The sequence below is a fragment of the Staurois parvus genome, unplaced genomic scaffold (genome assembly GCF_062004578.1).
Source record: "Staurois parvus isolate SC_StPar_1 unplaced genomic scaffold, SC_StPar_1.0 ptg001162l, whole genome shotgun sequence".
Taxonomy (NCBI): domain Eukaryota; kingdom Metazoa; phylum Chordata; class Amphibia; order Anura; family Ranidae; genus Staurois; species Staurois parvus.
The window spans coordinates 8,017,162-8,035,029 of NW_028318958.1; the positions used below are offsets into that span (position 1 = coordinate 8,017,162).

General features: G+C 44.3%; 2 protein-coding genes across 2 annotated transcripts in view; one reads left to right on the plus strand and one right to left on the minus strand.

Moving 5' to 3' along the window:
- The window catches only part of LOC149439062 (protein DOP1B-like), a 657,792-nt gene that overhangs the window by 355,643 nt on the left and 284,281 nt on the right, over positions 1-17,868 (minus strand). The gene's annotated exons all lie outside the window — the stretch shown is intronic.
- On the plus strand, positions 10,755-17,200 carry LOC149439070 (protein kinase C delta type-like). The gene is made up of 7 exons (XM_089659556.1): positions 10,755-11,003; positions 11,884-11,975; positions 12,169-12,231; positions 12,626-12,764; positions 14,825-15,016; positions 16,225-16,353; positions 16,991-17,200. The coding sequence occupies exons 1-7, from the start codon at positions 10,755-10,757 to the stop codon at positions 17,198-17,200; spliced, it is 1,074 nt and encodes a 357-aa protein (XP_089515682.1).

The window sequence follows — 17,868 nt, forward strand, 5'->3', positions numbered from 1 at the left end:
GCTTTTAAAAATTGTTTTATTTTTGTAAATTTTAGTTTAGTTTAAATTTTATAACAATTTTTTATGTTAACTTTATTGTTATGACAAGTAGGCTGATACGCCTCCTATGTAATGGCATTGGCAGGTGACACGTCCCCTAAGTCATGGGATTGGCAGGTGACACACCTACTATGTGATGGCATTGGCAGGTGACACACCTCCTATGTGATGGCATTGGCAGGTGACATGTCCCCTATGTCATGGAATTGGCAGGTGACACACCTATGTGATGGCATTGGCAGGTGACATGCCCCCTACGTGATGGCATTGGCAGGTGACACACCTTCTATGTGATGCCTTGGCAGGTGACACACCTCCTATGTGATGGCATTGGCAGGTGACACGTCCCCTAAGTCATGGGATTGGCAGGTGACACACCTCGTATGTAATGGCATTGGCAGGTGACACGTCCCCTAAGTCATGGGATTGGCAGGTGACACACCTCCTATGTCATGGCATTGGCAGGTGACACGCCCCCTATGTGATGACATTGGCAGGTGACACACCTTCTATGTGATGGCACTGGCAGATGACACGCCCCCTATGTGATGGCATTGACAGATGACAGGTCCTCTTTTGGCATTCTGGGTTTATAGCCCTTTGGGTCATTCTTCCATCCATGATCTTCTTTTCACCCCTTGAATAGCAGACAGGTATAACCATACCTTGGTATAAAGGGGGTGATGGAAGCAGGCATGGTGCCCCCTCCTGTACGGAGCTCCTGTGTTCTCACACTGTGCTCTTCATTTTTACTATAACACCAAATTACTTCCAAACACGACGCAGAGGAATCAGTTCTGTTGTGACAGCCAAAAACCTCTATAGAAACAAAAACATGGAATGCAGGAAGTGGTGTCACTGATCCCTCACAGCCACCATCACCTGCTAAGCTCCTCCTACTATACATCTGTCTTTCCAATGTCTCTGCCGTGTATCTAGAAATCTGACATTTTCATGGTGTCATACAATCTGTCCAATCACAGGGATACATGGATTACTATCTAAAAATAATTGTTATTTTCCCATTGCTTAGGACAGGGGTCTCCAAACTGGCATCCCCAGGCCACATCCAACCCACTACAGGATTTTATGGGTCCCACAGCTGACGGGGACCCTGATTATAAGGAGGACTCTGAAGGGGACCCTGATTTAAGGGGGATAATGAAGAGGACCCTGAAATAAGGAGGACTCTGATGGGGACCCTGATATAAGAAGGACTCTGATGGTTACCTTGATAAAAGGAGGACTATGAAGGAGACCCTGATATAAGGATGAGTCTGATGGGGACCTTGATATAAGGAAGACTCTGAAGGGGACCTTAACTTAAGGGGGACTCTGAAGGGGACCTTGACTTAAGGGGGACTCTGATGGGGACCGATATAAGGGGGACTCTGATGGGGACCCTGATATAAGGGGGACTCTGATGGGGACCCTGATATAAGGGAGACTCTGAAGGGGACCTTGGCTTGAGGGGGACTCTGATGGGGACCCTAACTTGAGGGGGACTCTGATGGGGACCCTGACATATGGAAGACTGATGGGGACCCGGACATAAGGGAGACTGATGTAAATTCTCTCTCATTTCTTTTGACTCATACCAGCTGCTTCCAGAAAAGATCAGAGTAAAACACATTCATTCCATTATTCATTCATTTATAAAACTGATTTTTTTTTTCAGCCCACAAATATTTGTAGATGACACGATGGGACCCACATAATGCACAGTTTGGGGGCCCCGGGGATTCGCCCACATAGAACAGTTTTTTCTGATACAGAACAATTTCTTCTTATATTTTAGGCTTTAATATGTCTTTATTCATATACAATAAGAAAACCAGACATTGGAGGTTGGAGGTCAGGCATTGGACATCAAACTTTGGAGGTCACACTGTGAAGGTCAGACATTGGAGGTCAAAGGTCAGACATTGGACATCGGACTTTGGAGGTCACACTGTGAAGGTCAGACATTGGAGGTCAAAGGTCAGACATTGGACATAGGACTTTGGAGGTCACACTGTGAAGGTCAGACATTGGAGGTCAGAGGTCAGGCACTGAGGTCACACTGAAGATAACACATTGGAGGACAAAGGTCAGACATTGGAGGTGAGCCATTCACAGACTGTTCATCATTTGTACATAGCTGGGACAGGTCATCCTAGTACTGCGGCGTTCCTATTGTTCACTCAGCATCTGGTGGCGGTATATAGCGGCTGGACTGTGGATACAGCATGGAGCCCATTTACCTGCACACGTCATGGGACATTACTGCCTCATATATAGGACTATCAGCTCACTTTCTGAGGCAGCTCCTCAGCTGTGGACTCTGACATCTATATACTGATATGTGGATACAGAGGGACACAGGACGACTCCTATACTGGCACTGCCTCTCCCGGCATTTCATTGTGGATAATTGTATATGATGTATAGAGTACACCTGGCTGCACCCCACTGTGGACTGTCAGATTTAGTACTATCTTCTATTTTCACCTGGTGATCCAGCCTGTAAATCTGTTGTTCTTCAAAAGCATAAGCTCTCCTACAGAATGTATCGGTTTACATTGATGAGACAAACCATTTCCCACTGACTTACAATGATCAGCTAAACTAACTGATTATAAAGTGTGAGCTGGAGTTTGGCTTCAATTTGTTGGTGTATCTAAATCTGCTAGTCCATCTAACACTCCCCTCCCACCAGACAGACAATACTGCTGTCCAAAAGTGCCCCCTGTGCTCCTTCCTTCAGAGTGGGGATGCTCTAATACAGGAGGGGTGTTACTAGCCAAATCATCAAGTGAAAACAGAGGAGAAAAGATTCAGAAAGAAATTGAATGAAGCCGCCACATCTAATGATTGGTAAGATAAAATAGATGACATTTCTGGCTTATTATGGCTTTCATTCTGCATTCCAGACATATAAATACTATAAATATAATCCGGATATACATATATATATGACACTGAAATCCTGGCCTTATCTGGGAATGGGTGTTAGTAAATGTCACTCAGTACAGTGTGGGGGGAGGGGGTCACTCAGTGCAGTGGGGGGGCTGTAAGTACAGTGTTTGTAAATCTCCCCCATTGTATGTAATTGCTGGGATGGGAGAATGTGGGGGGCACCGGCCACTCAATTATTGGGATACATATCTGTCCGCACAGCTGCTGCAATTCACACACAAGGCCCAATGACTGAGACACCGGGGTACAGGGGTGTCAGTCACAGCTGTCATATCCTATGTGATACACTATGGGGGGATTTACTAAAACTGGGGGGTGCAAAATCTATATCTAATCTATCAATAAGGTTTGATTGCCAATGCAATAATGTGATAATGTGACTGCAATTATAACCCACAACATTGGTGTCAGTGGGTGCAATAATAGCCCCAGGTTTGCTGGTCAGTCACTGCAATAACATACAGCAACTATGGTGTCATTGGAAGCAATAATAGCGCTCAGCACTGGTATAAGTAGCCGTAATTATAATCTCCATCGAAATGTCAGTTGCTGCAGTATTAGCCTCAAAAATGGAATCAGTGGCTGCAATAATGAACTCCACCACTGGTGTCATTGGCCACAACAACAGCATCCAATATTGGTGTCAGTGACATCAATAATAAACCACAGTGTTGGTATCAGTGGTTAAATTATAACCATAAACATTGGTGTCAGTTGCTGCAATCATAGCCCCAGTATAGGCGATTGGTCGATGCAATAATAAGCCGCATCATTGATATCAACATTAACTTCCAGCATTGTAGCAATCATATCCCTCAGTATGAAGATCATTGGCAGCATTGATAACCCCCAACATCGGTGTCATTGGCAGCTAGAATAATTTCTAACATTGGTGTCATTGGCAGCAAGAATAAACCCCAACATGGGTGTCGGTGACTACAAGAATATCCCCTAACATTGGTGTCGGTGACTACAAGAATAGACCCCAACATTGATGTCAGTTGCAGAAAGAATAGCCCGCAACATTGGTGTCAATAAAAGCAAGAATAGCCCCCAACAATGGGGTCAGTAACTGCAAGAATAACCCTCTGCGATGGTTTAAATGACAGCAATTCCAGCAGCATTGGTGTCACTGGCAGCAATAAGAAAGCCCCGCATTAGTGTCAGTGACGATAGAAACCACCAGTATTGGGGTCAGTGACCTCAACAATAAACAGCAGCACTGGAGTCATTGATAGCAATATTAAACCCCCAGTACTGGTGTCAGTGACTGCAATGACAGCCCCAGTATGGCAGATCAGTCACCACAACAATAAGCCCAAGCATTGGAGTCAATGACAGCAATAATAAAGTCCAACATTAGTGTCAGTGACCACAATGATAATCCTTAATATTGGTGTCATTGCCAGCAATTGTAACCCCCAACATTGGTGTCAGTGGGTGCAATAAAAGCCCCAGTAGGGTGATCAGTTACCACAATAACATGCCCCAACATTGGTGTCACTGGCAACAAAATCTTCCCCAGCATTGGAGGTCAGTTGCCTCATTAATAACGCCTATTCTGTACCCAGGAGTGCCCATTTTCCAAAAAGGATTAATTGATGGGGTGTCCATATTGCCCCGCATTTTAATTTGATGTTTTTATAACAGAAAGTAAAGGATGAGGGTTGTTTTTTGTTTAGACTTTTTCCCTTTATATAGTAAAAATTATCCCCCAGTGCCTCTGACATCCCACCATAAGAGAGCTCCTTCTGTCTGTATACAATCATATCCCATTCATTGTATGGTGGAGTGATTGTCAGTCCAACTATTAGAGCCGTGTATAGTGAGGAATGGTCTGCTAATGGAGGAGTATTACAGGCTGGTACAGGACATATACTATATGACCAGAAATAGGTGACCCCCCCTCCCCCTTCCAATGACTGATTTGTCTTTGTGAATTCAGTCTCACACCCCCACAATAAACTGAATTTTTCAGCAGGAGCCAAGAAATTCAATTTTCAAAAAAAAAAAAAAAAAAGTCAGTTATTTTTCAGTAGCAGCCAAGAAATTAAAATTAAAAAAACAAATTCAGTTATTTTTCAGTAGCAGCCAAGAAATTCAAATTTTCAAACAGACACGTCATCTATTATTTCAGCAGCAGCCAGGAAACAAAATGGCTGCCAGCAGATTTGAAATCTGGCAGCTACAGGGTTAACAGTTTCCGGTTGTCACGGCAACCACAGTCATGTGACCAATCAGTGAGGGAACCTCAGGATAGGCAGCGCTCAGCAGATGCAGCTCAGATCGTGACTGACCTCTGAAGGAGTAGGAAGCGATTGCACTTTATCTTCAGCATTGCTCATCATTCAATGATGCCTCGCAATAAACACTCCAGAGATCATTTTCAGAACAGAATCCAGAAGGAACCAGCACAGGACACAGCCGCACAGCCCCAGGTTAAGGACCCAGAAATGGGTGGGCATAGGACAATGAAGAACCAATTCAAGAAAAATAAGAATGTTGGTTCTCTGAACACCAACCAAGAGAAACCAACACAGGACCGCCAACCAGCTGCACAGCCCCAAATTATTGCCCCACAAAAGAGTGTGTGTGGGCAATTAGGTGGGGGGCTTAGGGCAGCTCCACACGGACTGCTGCTCACTCAACAAAACACCAGGAAAGACAGTAATAGTAAGTAATTGTAATAGAGAAATATAATGAAAGCACTGTAGGGCAAAATATGTCACTCACATATATATACTATATACACTGGGGTCACTGCTATATACACCTAGAGGGGTCACTGCATAGAGTAGGGAAGTGTTACAACCCCTGTAAGGTCCCCATTAGGGAGACTCACCCTCTCCATGTGTCCTGATCACCAATGTCACCAGGATGGAAAGTGATGAAAGATCCACCAGGGCAGAAATAGAGGGGAAATCTGAAGACAACTGAAATCTGAACACCTGAAACTCCCCAACCTTCCTCTTTTCTCTCTTTTTTCCCCTTTCCTAGACACTCAGGGTTTCTATTTTGCCTCCATCATCCAGAAAATGCTATCCGGTATGCTTCGACCGTTAGGTACTGCTGCTTGGAGGGCGGGGCAAGGTGACTTTCACCTTCTGAGGTCTGTGTTTCACTCCCCACCTCCTAGTGGCTCTGTACCTGCCAGTTTGTGCCATCTTCTTGGTATGTAAGCATCGGCTATGTTCCCCTATATATGTCTCCCTCCACAATGCAGGACATGTTTGCGGTGGAGGCTACGGCCCTCAGCCTATAAACACTGCACGTTATTGTGCTGGAATCTAGTCTACGCCTTTATTGACGTCCTTTATCTTTCTTCATGATTCACATTTTACTGTTCAGGAATATCATTAAGCATCGTCTGTCATGTCATACTACTACATTTTGCTGCATACCTTAAAGACAGAATTAGAAAAAAAGTAAATGCTGGCACTCATCCTTGGGCTTGTAAATCTTCCTTATTAGACACCCAGGTAAAAGTCACAGGTGCCACAATGCTGACATGTTTCAGCCACAAATGGCCTTACTCATAGCAAGCTGGACAATGGGTTGGCTTCATTATTTATAACCTCCCACCTAAAGGCGGAATCTATTCCAGCTGGAGGATAATTGAACCAAACCACAAAATGCAAACATTACAAAACCTATATTAGCACACAATCCAATCAGTAGCCACATAGCATAATTATAGAAAAACAAAAGGTTTAGTCTAGCCTACGGCAAGGCTCACACCTGTGCATTTTGCAGAGTGCTTTCAGAGTAGCAGAAACGCACTACACTCCATTTAACATGATTCCCTATGGGTCACGTTCACATCTGTGTTCTAACAGGTGCGTTTATATTCATTGTTGATTCATAGGACGTGGTGCTTGCTCATATGTCCACCTTCCCTTTCATATGAGAATGGGAGAAAAAGTGAGGTGACAGGTATGAGGAGTGAGGGGACAGGCATCAGGTCAGAGGTGATAGGTATGAGGACTGAGGTGACAGGTATGAGGAGTGAGGTGACAGGTATGAGGAGTGAGGGGACAGGTATGAGGAGTGAGGGGACAGGCATCAGGTCAGAGGTGATAGGTACAGTTGTGTCCAAAATTATTCAACCCCCACTGAAATTGAGTGTTTTGGCCAGTTTGACATTGCTTTTGATCATTCAGTCATCTTGCTTACATTTACATTAAAGAGGCACTTGTAGGTCAGACAAATATAACATAACAGTTATAATGAAATAACCACAAATGTCTTTTCTGTGCTCACAGCATTATCAGTTTTATTCAACCCCCAAGTGACATTCAATCTTAGTACTTAGTACAGCATCCTTTTACAGTTATAACAGCTTTTAAACGTGAAGCATAGCTTGACACAAGTGTCTTGCAGCGATCTACGGGTATCTTCGCCCATTCTTCATGGGCAAAGGCCTCCAGTTCAGTCACATTCTTAGGCTTGCGCACTGCAACTGCTTTCTTTAAGTCCCACCAGAGGTTCTCAATCGGATTTAAGTCTGGTGACTGCGATGGCCACTCCAAAATGTTCCAGCCTTTCCTCTGCAACCATGCTCTAGTGGACTTGGAGGTATGCTTGGGATCATTGTCCTGTTGAAAGGTCCAACGTCTCCCAAGCCTCAGGTGTGTGACGGACTGCATCACGTTTCCATCCAATATCTCCTGGTACTGAAGAGAATTCATGGTACCTTGCACACGCTGAAGCTTCCCTGTACCTGCAGAAGCAAAACAGCCCCAAAGCATGATTGACCCTCCACCATGCTTCACAGTAGGCAAGGTGTTCTTTTCATCATAGGCCTTGTTCTTCCTCCTCCAAACATAGCGTTGATCCATGGGCCCAAACAGTTCTAATTTTGTTTCATCAGTCCACAGAACACTATCCCACAACTTTTGTGGTTTGTCCACATGGCTTTTGGCATACTGCAGTCGACTCTTCTTATTCTTTGGAGACAGCAAGGGGGTACGCCTGGGAGTTCTGGCACGGAGGCCTTCATTACGCAGTGTGCGTCTTATTGTCTGGGCTGAAACTTCTGTACCCACATCTGACAAATCTTTTCTCAGTTCCTCAGCAGTCACACGGGGACTTCTCTCCACTCTACGCTTCAGGTAGCGCACAGCAGTCGAAGTCAGCATCTTCTTTCTGCCACGACCAGGTAGCGTTTCAACAGTGCCCTTTGCCTTGAATTTGCGAATGATGCTTCCTAAGGTGTCTCTTGGTATGTTTAACATCTTTGCAATCTTCTTATAGCCATTGCCCTTCCTGTGAAGAGAAATCACCTCTTCTCTTGTCTTCCTGGACCATTCTCTTGCCTTCACCATGTTTGTAACCACACCAGTAAATGTCTAGAAGGAGCTGAGTATCACAGTCATTTTAAAGCTGCCTAATTGGTGCTTATTATGCTTGATTGCTGCTCGGTGACATCCACAGGTGTTTTCAATACCTGATGGAAAGCACCTGTATGAACCTCTGTTCTTCAGAGTGGTAGTCTTTAAGGGGTTGAATAATTGTGGCAATGAAGAAACCACATAAGAACCATTTACTACTGTATTACATAAACAATTGATGTCATTTTAGTTGCATTTGGGTAGTTACAACGTCCTTGTAGGATTTGATTCTGAATACAATTCCAAATGTACACTATAGTCCCTAAACCCCTTTACAGCATTGGGGGTTGAATAATTTTGGACACAACTGTATGAGGAGTGAGGTGACAGGTATGAGGAGTGAGGTGACAGGTATGAGGAGTGAGGGGACAGGCATCAGATCAGGGGTGACAGGTATGAGGAGTGAGGTGACAGGTATGAGGAGAGAGGTGACAGGTATGAGGAGTGAGGGGACAGGTATGAGGAGTGAGATGACAGGTATGAGGAGCGAGATGACAGGTATGAGGTATGAAGGAGACACACAGACCTGACAGGCAGCCCACCTGTACACTAAAGGATTGCACATGGCAGGCTGCTGCCCCCATCTCTGCCATTCTCACCATTGTCAGGGAGCAGTCATGTGGACAGATGCTCTGGGCTCTGTATGGAGGCTGCAGCAGCAGAAGAATATCCCCTTTATTTTATCATAGAGTGTCTAGAACAGGGGTACTCAAACTTTTGAAAAGCGAGGGCGTATTACGTGATTTGGTAACCGGTCGCGGGCCACGATGAAATTAAATGGTTTAGAATTTTGAATATTTTATTTTGCATAGCATAATGAACAATTTTCCTCCTACGGCCACTGAATGCAGCTAGGAGGGAAAGGAGGAGAAGCCGGCTTTCAGCGGTTGCAGGAGAAAATATAGAGAGGATCAGTTGCTGTATATGCCATCCCCGCAGCCTCTCCTGTCCAAGTGTAAAACAGAACGTGATGGGAGACTGCACGGGCCCCCTGAAGCATGGGGCGAGGTCGCCATTGTCACCCCTAATGCTATACCAATGGTTGGGTGGGTGGGGTGGTAAAAACATGTCAACTATGGGGTTTTACTGCCCCCAACCAACAAATGTAAACTTATCTTACTGTCTAGAGCCCCTTATAAGGCTGCACTGATGCGGTGCTGCTTTCCTGTGGATTAGCTGAGCTTTGCCATACACTTCTATTATGTCTGGCAGCTGCGGGGCATTCAGGAATTTTGCTGCACTTTCAGAAAGCACATCAAACCCGCAGGATATAATGCAAGTCTATGGCCCAATGCAGCTATCCCATAGGGAAGTCCCAGGTGCACTGTACTGCACCCATGGATCAGTGTGAAAGCAGCCTAAAAGTTGTTAATTCTCATATTGGTACTAATATGCCCATTGCAAAATCAAACAGTGTATGTGATTTTTAATACACTGACTTTTTCTTCCTCTTCCAGCTTTTGCTGGCATCGTTCCCCAGGCTGTTAGAAAGGTCCCAGGCAAAGGTTCCAGAGCCGCCTCAATGCATTCTGATGCTCTGGGATGGCGGGTCAGCAGACCCAGATCGTGATCAACGGGTTGTCGACCCCAGGCATGCGCTTCCCTGGTTTGAGGTCGAGGGCCACATCGAAGGGCTCTGAGGGCCACAGGTTGAGAAACCACGGTCTATAAACACAGCTGTCCATAGGATTCATCCCCCTGCTCTGTAGCCTCCTCTCTATTTGTTCAATGATATCATTTTAGTGAGGGCACTACATATTTCTGTCTATAAAGCATTACTAAAGCCCTAGTACAACTGCTGAGATAAAACCAATATAAAATATTGAAATTATTAATTAGGACAGGTAGAATGGTGGAATTACATTGAGAAAGAGAAAGCGTAAATCACAAGCATACCAAGCAGGACGCACAGCCTGCGTATGTAGTGTAGCAAATCAATGGTCTTTATCACCAGGATCTCAGCACAGGATTTCTATCATTTGGTGTATACATGGTTATTTGGGGTGAATTCTTAATTCTCAATGAATAACTTTAACTTACATTAGTCCTGGCACAGAAAGCCGTGCACTGAGAATGGACTCCCAGGGCCCAGAACCCCCACATTGTCCATGTATAGAATTCCCATACAGAGAACCAGGTGACACAAGATCATTTCCAGAACACTGATGACATTCACTTACCGATGTGAAATCAAATGCATTCAAATGTCCACAGTTTCCATGTAACTTCAATAAATGATGTGTAAATAGCGAGAATTAAAAATAATTGTTTTTTTTTATTTCTCTAGAAAAAAAAAATGACAGCAAGAGAAAACAATATTCAGAAACTCCAAAGTCCAGCAATTGGACGAGCACACTCAGCAGTGCCATGGAGGATGACTCACACCGACTATCACTGAAAAGTTTCACTTTCCATAAAGTACTTGGAAAGGGGGCCTTTGGGAAGGTGGTGTTGGCCTCCCATGTCACCTCTCAAAAGAACATGGCCGTGAAGATCATGAAAAAGAAAATGCTACTTGAATGTGACCCCATTAATTGTACTACAGAGCGTGATATACTGGTAAAGCACAGGAACACTCGGTATATTACTCATCTATTTGGATCGTTCCAGACAGAGGTAAGTCTTTTCATCTTTCAGCTTTTTCATCTTATTCTTGTACTGTGCTCCCCTACTTACCCAGACCCCCTAAAATTTATGTTCTGGAAATTACTTCTTTGTGAGTAAAATCTTATACAAGGATAAGCCTCCCCCCTTCCCCCGATGATCGTCCTGCGGCCTATATTATTATTTCAGGTACTTATATAGCGCCGTCAATTTACGCAGCGCTTTGCATATATATAGTACATTCACTTTAGTCCCTAACCCTCAAGGGGTGTACAATCTAAGGTGGCCTATCAATTAGTCCTTCAGCCAATGAGTGCTGAAATGTGAGTGGCGGAGGGGAGCTCCACTTGTGTCCCACACCAGGTTTTTCTGAGGGCTCTGGCTGTAGTCGGGGAAGCAGTAGAGGTAAAAGCAGAACTCTAGAGCGCCTACTACAAGGCTGGAGGTTGGTGAAGTAAACTGTACAGAGTAGAGGTTTTCTTTAAAGAAGCCATTTACTAAGAGGCTGCCATAGCTGACCTACTTTTGAAATTGCTAGTTGCCTAGTTGCCTAGCTGCCTGGGGCCTCGAAAATTAAAGTCACTGAGCCAGAACCAGTCTGCAGCTAAAAGGACTGGAGAAGGCAGACCTCCGGATCTACATGGGACTTCCAGAATGGTGACCAAAGTACTGAAGTGACTGGATCACCCTAACAGACAGACAAAACTAGTATTGTGATCAGGATAGTCCAGCCATGGCAGCCTTCGTATTTTCTCTGTTTGCTTTTCCCAATCTCCTGAAGGAAGATTCCACATTGCACTGTCTGCCGGTGTGTGTGCGCCTTCGTATATTCTTCCACAACGTGAAATATTATTTGTCTCTAATGTAACCTTTATCTCTTATTTTCATACAGACTCATGTGTTCCTCGCCATGGAATTCCTGAGTGGAGGGGATCTTCGGGACCTGATAAAGACTTCAGCTCCACTCGCCTACCAACCCATAAGGTAAATTCAATGACAGGGCTGTGATGGAATCAGGGGTGGCTGACCACAGAGCACAGGCAGTGACACAGCCAGGCCCCTCCAACTGAGCCTCGTCCATCCATACCCCTATGTACTATAGGGGGAAATCATCTTTACCTTTTTATTGGTCTTTAATGATTTTGAATGCTAATTCATACTTTTCTTTCTCCTTCAGATTTCTAACTGCTGAGATTCTTTGTGGCATGCAATTCCTGCATGCTGGTGAAGTCATGCACAGGTATGTATCGGATTAGCTGACTAACAATCACTCCTTGGCTTCTGGTATCTTTTATTGAATAAGGAAGTCATTCCACCAGAGTTCCCAGTTGTGTTGCCTCCTGTAAAGTCTCATTCCATCTGCTGTAGTAGTCTCCCTGCTCATGCCATATTCTGCTTAATGTAGAATTTATACAAAATCCAGAAAGAGGAGTGAGAACTCCTCATAATAAATATAGCAGGTGGGCGGAGCTGGGAACCTAGGAACAGAGAACTTCCTGTAGACGGATATAAAAGAAGCCAATGTCCACCCATCAATGTTCACTCTTCCTTGTATAGATGTATATTTGTATCTTTTCTCTCTTTAATAAAATGTGGGATATAAAGAGATAATTGTTCACTTCTTTTCTTCACAGAGATCTCAAACCTGATAACATTCTCCTGGACCATGCCGGACACATAAGAATTGCTGATTTTGGCTTGGCTAAGATGAACGTCAACAAGTCCACTATAATCAGTGGATGGGCAGGTACAGCAGCATACATGGCTCCAGAGGTAAGATTCATATTCTCCTGATATTAGACTTTACTGTAATGTTTTTTATGGGATATAGAGAAGACATACAGGGGGCTCCCCTTTCATTTGATGGAGAATTCCTCCACTGGACTCCCGGTTGCTTTCAGTGGCTGTCCAGACCAGAACTATATCTAATAAAAGGTGGGAAGTTCTGAGAGTTGCAACAGTGTTGGAGCGTCTTTGTAGAGGACATTGATGGCGGGTGTAGATGGATGGATCTGTCCGCCCGATTCACACATACAAATGGAATAAAAGCTTCAGGAATGGCTCACCTGCTGTACTCCTTAACTGTAAGGCCTCTTGCACATGGGGGTGGAAAAAAAGAAATCTGAATATAGATGCATTGTTGCCTATGGAATCATGCACACAGCTGTGACTTTACATGCATATACATGCTTATATTGCAACACTGGCATTGAAGGAGAATTTACACATGTATACGCACGTTAGGAACATTTTACTCAGGATCCTTCTGTCAACAAGATCCTGAGAATAGAGATCAGTAAATGATTACATCCATGTGCAACTGGCCTAACATGGTGAGCGCCTGTGAACACTGAGCTACTGGGGTCCGTACACCTTTATCTGTCTCCTTTAATATGCACAATTAAAGTGTACCTCTAGGCAAAACCTTCTTTTCATTTTTGGAAAGAGTGGAGAAAGGTCAGACCCTCTCTCAGGTTTTTATTGGTGGCCTCATTGGGGAGAAAAAGGTTTTGGCTATACGTAAACTATAAAGCGGTATTAAACCCCAAACAAAAAATTTCATATATTGCAGTTTACCAATCATTAGATGTGGTGGCTGCATTAGTTTCTGTTTTCACCTGGTAATCAGGCCAGTAACACACCTCCTGTATTAGAGCGCCTCTACTCTGGATGAATGAGCACAGGGGTCACCATTGTACAGCAGCATTGTCAGTCTGGGGAGACGGGAGTGTTAGATGGACTAGCAAATTTAGATAAACTGAAACCAAACTCCAGCTCACACTACAGTTACAGCAGTTTTGTACCTTTTGGGACAAAGCTTATACATAAAAAAATAAAAGCTGAACATTGTAAGCAGGGCCGTGGATAAGGGGTACCACCAGTCCTCCTCTACAGGGCCCAGGCCAGCAGGGGGGACTAGGCAGCTGGGTGAATCGGATGTGGGCAGGGAGGGTGATCGACATGGCAGGGGGCTATTACTGGAACCGATCCCCTGAATGGCTCTTTCTGCATTAGCTGAAAGCTGGCTTCTACTCCTCTCCCTCCCACTGGCTTTCAGCTGCTGCAGAGCAAGACATAGAGGAGATCAGTCCCAGTAATCCCCCCCTTACTGGTGCACGCGTCACCCTACTTGTGCAACATTCTTTTTCCCCTGCTGTCCAGGCCAACCTTTGTGCCCCCACCCCCGCAGTGCTGCCGGCTTCCCTCCTCTGATACCCACTGGCAGCTGCAAGCACTTAATAGGATTCTTCAGGATTGAGAGTGGAGGAAGGGTCTGGTAAATATGTCACATTTACCAGCCCCTTCCTTTCCTAAATGAACACAATGAGTGACTGGTGCTGATCACTCACTGTGTTCATGCATAACTGAAGCATAGTAAACTGTTTTGTTTTTTTTCTGCTGGGGGGGGGCTGTTAGTTTGGCTGTATGGGGCCCCGTGGTTTCTAACAGCAGCCCTGATTGTAAGCACTCCTGTCAGTGGGAAATGGTTTGTAACAACTCTCGAACTGCTACATCTGAAGAACAGCTTGTTTTTTCTTTTCTAAACAGACTTAGCAGGTGAAAATAAAGAAAAGAAAGCATAAAAAAAAATAATGCAGCCATCACATGTAAAAATGTGTAAGCTGCAGTATAATAAATGTTTGCTTTTGGGTTTAATACCGCTTTAAGCCCCACCTCCAATACTCAAAAGCTCCACCTTTGATGAATTTTGAGCACAATTTTAAGATTCCTGGAGTCTTCATACATCACATATGTCAGCATGGAGTCTCCTCTGTCCTCTGCCTGGCCTAGGAATATTCTCATCCTTTTTTTCTCCCCTTATGTTTCTACAGGTTGATGGAGATTTGCCATACACCATCACAGCAGACTATTACTCCTTGGGAGTGATAGTATATGAGATGGCGTTGGGTGTGCAGCCATTCGACGATGAAATACACAAAGAGGACTTGTTGAAGAAAATCACCATTATGAACCCTCATTATGCAGCTGAAATGGATGTTCACCTCCATGATCTCATACATAACGTGAGTATATACAGCTTTACCTTCATTTAACAGACAAAACCCTTTCTATAGACCTAGTTATAAGTTCAGGAAACATGATTGCATGGGAAGAACGCCAGTCACCACTCCACTTGGAGCTGTGCTGCAGTTACCAGCAATAAAATGCAGACATGCTGAATTTTATTGCAGCATTCCAAGCTGGATCGCATGTCAATATACAGCTGTGCAGCACACCACGCTGCTGTACAGTCACACAAATGAAGTGTCAACTTTGTACACTCTGCACACTTCAAATAAAGTTCAAACAAAAATAAGGCAGCTGTGTGATGTGATGAAATGTGCACCACACCGCCCACTACTGCCAGTTCACTGCAGCCAGAATGGATGGCTGCTGGACACTGAACAGCTGTGCTTTGGTGTGCTACAACTTTCTGTTGCTGTGTGAATGGGCCCTTCAATTTCTGGAGACAATCCTTATACAGACAGCATATAGAACTCCCCTGGGGCTGCCATCGGTGGAAGAAATAATCCTGGCAGTTGTAGAATGAATAGAAAGATAATTTTTATACATTCTTCATAACAATTCATTGTGCACTCTATTGTGTAATATTATAAAAAAAAATACCCTTAAAGCGGTAATAAACAGCAGACAAAACAAAACAAACAAATAATTCCCCTGCAAGGTAATGTCCTAATGTGCTGGCATGCATTGTACACTAGCACATTATGTAAAACTTACATTAAAACGAAGCCCTCCAGCGGCGCTCTGTCACCCCTGTAGAGGCTTCCATATTCACCCGTCTTCCTTCCGGGTTCTTGAGCTCCGGCCTTCTGACAGGCTGGGTCGCGATGACGTCACTTCCGCACATGCACACGGGAGTCCCGGGCCACAACACACAGCTCTGAAGAATGGCACGGGTATAAAAGAAGAGAGAATATCTCCTAAACAGTGCACGTTTAGGAGATATTCATTTTACCTACAGGTAATCTTTATTATAAGCTCTCCTGTAGGTCAAATTAAAAAACAGAGTTTACAACCACTTTACAACCTCTAATAAGCGAACATGACACAAATAATCCAATCAGGACATAGTGGCGGGTTTACAAGCAAAATCAAGGAAGCTGAAATATGTCACTGTTAGAATCCAATATTACAATGGGGAGTTCTGTGGGTCACATATTGTTATTGTTCTCCAGTGTTTCTTATCATATTTCTTTCTTCTTTACAGCTCTTATGTCGAGACCAGCACACGCGGGCAATCCTGGTACGGGACATCAGACAGCACCCATTCTTCAAAACGATTGACTGGACTGCAGTGGAACAAGGAAAGTCACAACCAGCATTTACTCCAAAACCAGTAAGTATACGAATAACGGAGGGGTCCATGTATGTTGGGGGGAGGGGAGATTTTTAGCAAGATCTAAGGTTTATTTTTGTACAGAATTCTCACATTTTGTCACATGACCTGGGGACTCGTCTGAATGAATTCTGTTTATTATTGGTCTTTAGCACTGCATAGGTGTCAGGCGCACAGCTTAGACCTGCTTAATTTTACTTGGTGATCATACCAATAACACACTTCCTGTCCTAGGGTGACAACGCTGACTTACTGTACCAACGGAGAAGAAGTGTTGTCATCCTAGCCTGATTAGAACTACAAACACCTTCACCTCTCCTTATCTCCATTACACAGAGGGGATTGCTTTGTAGTTCACAGACAAGCTGAGAAAGCTGAAAATGAGAAAAAAAATGAATGCAGTCTCCATATCTAAGAATTACTTGGAATAAATGACATTTTTATTCTTGGCATTAAATATACATCAAGGGGGTGTTAATGCAGTGTAATGCTTCTTCAGATCACTAGAGGGAGCTGGGGATGAATGATCCCTCTTGGGATACGTTGCTGCACATCGAGGGTTGGGGGTCACCAAGCTTTGTCCCCAATTTCTGTATTAGTCAAAATTATTGATGAATGTTCTTTGTTCTCTTTCCAGACTCTGAATCAACCGGAAGAATTTACTATGAAGATGGAGGAATTTATGGCCCATAAAGACAGAGAGATTCCAAAAAAGGGAAAGCATGTATTCAAAGACTATTCCTACATCAGTGAAACGCTAAAGAAGGAGCTAAGGGCATCTCTCCACCAACAAAATCAGGGGGCCATGAATCTGCATCGAAAGTCAAAAAATATATTAACGCGTTAAGTCATAACAAAAAAAAAATCTTCACCAGCAAGAAAATGGCGAAATCTGCTAGTATCCATCGCACACTAACCCCTTCACGCCGGCGCCTCGCGGCCCTTTAAGGGGTTTCTGACGCTCCGAGGCGGGTGGGGTTTAGGTTCGTGTGACTGCCATGATTGGCTGTCACGACAGTCACATGATCAGAAAGGTCCCAATCGCAAGGAGAGATCGGGACCTTTCCATATTACTCCGACTCATGCGCTGGGAGCACGCAGGGTGCATGCTCTCAGCATGTTTGTTTACAAATGGTACTCAAATATGCAACCGCTCGGCGTCAAGGCCCAGCCTAGCCTGATGACTCAGGGATGAACCGATTGCCTTAGGGGGTCAGGAAGGAATTTTTTTTCCCTTTGGAGACCATCTGACCAAGGGGGGGTTTTGCCTTCCTCTGAATCATCAGAGAGTTTAGGAGTCTGATAAGGCAGCACCTCTGAGGAGTCAGAGGATAAGACTGACTTATCTCCAATAGAAAGAGGAGTGCATTATGCACAGGGCACAGAGTTCAGGAGTGCATTATGCACAGGGTTCAGGAATGTGTAACCCACAGAGTGTAAGGGTTCAGGAGTGCATTATGCACAGGGTTCAGGAATATGTAACCCACAGAGTGTAAGAGTTCAGGAGTGCATTAA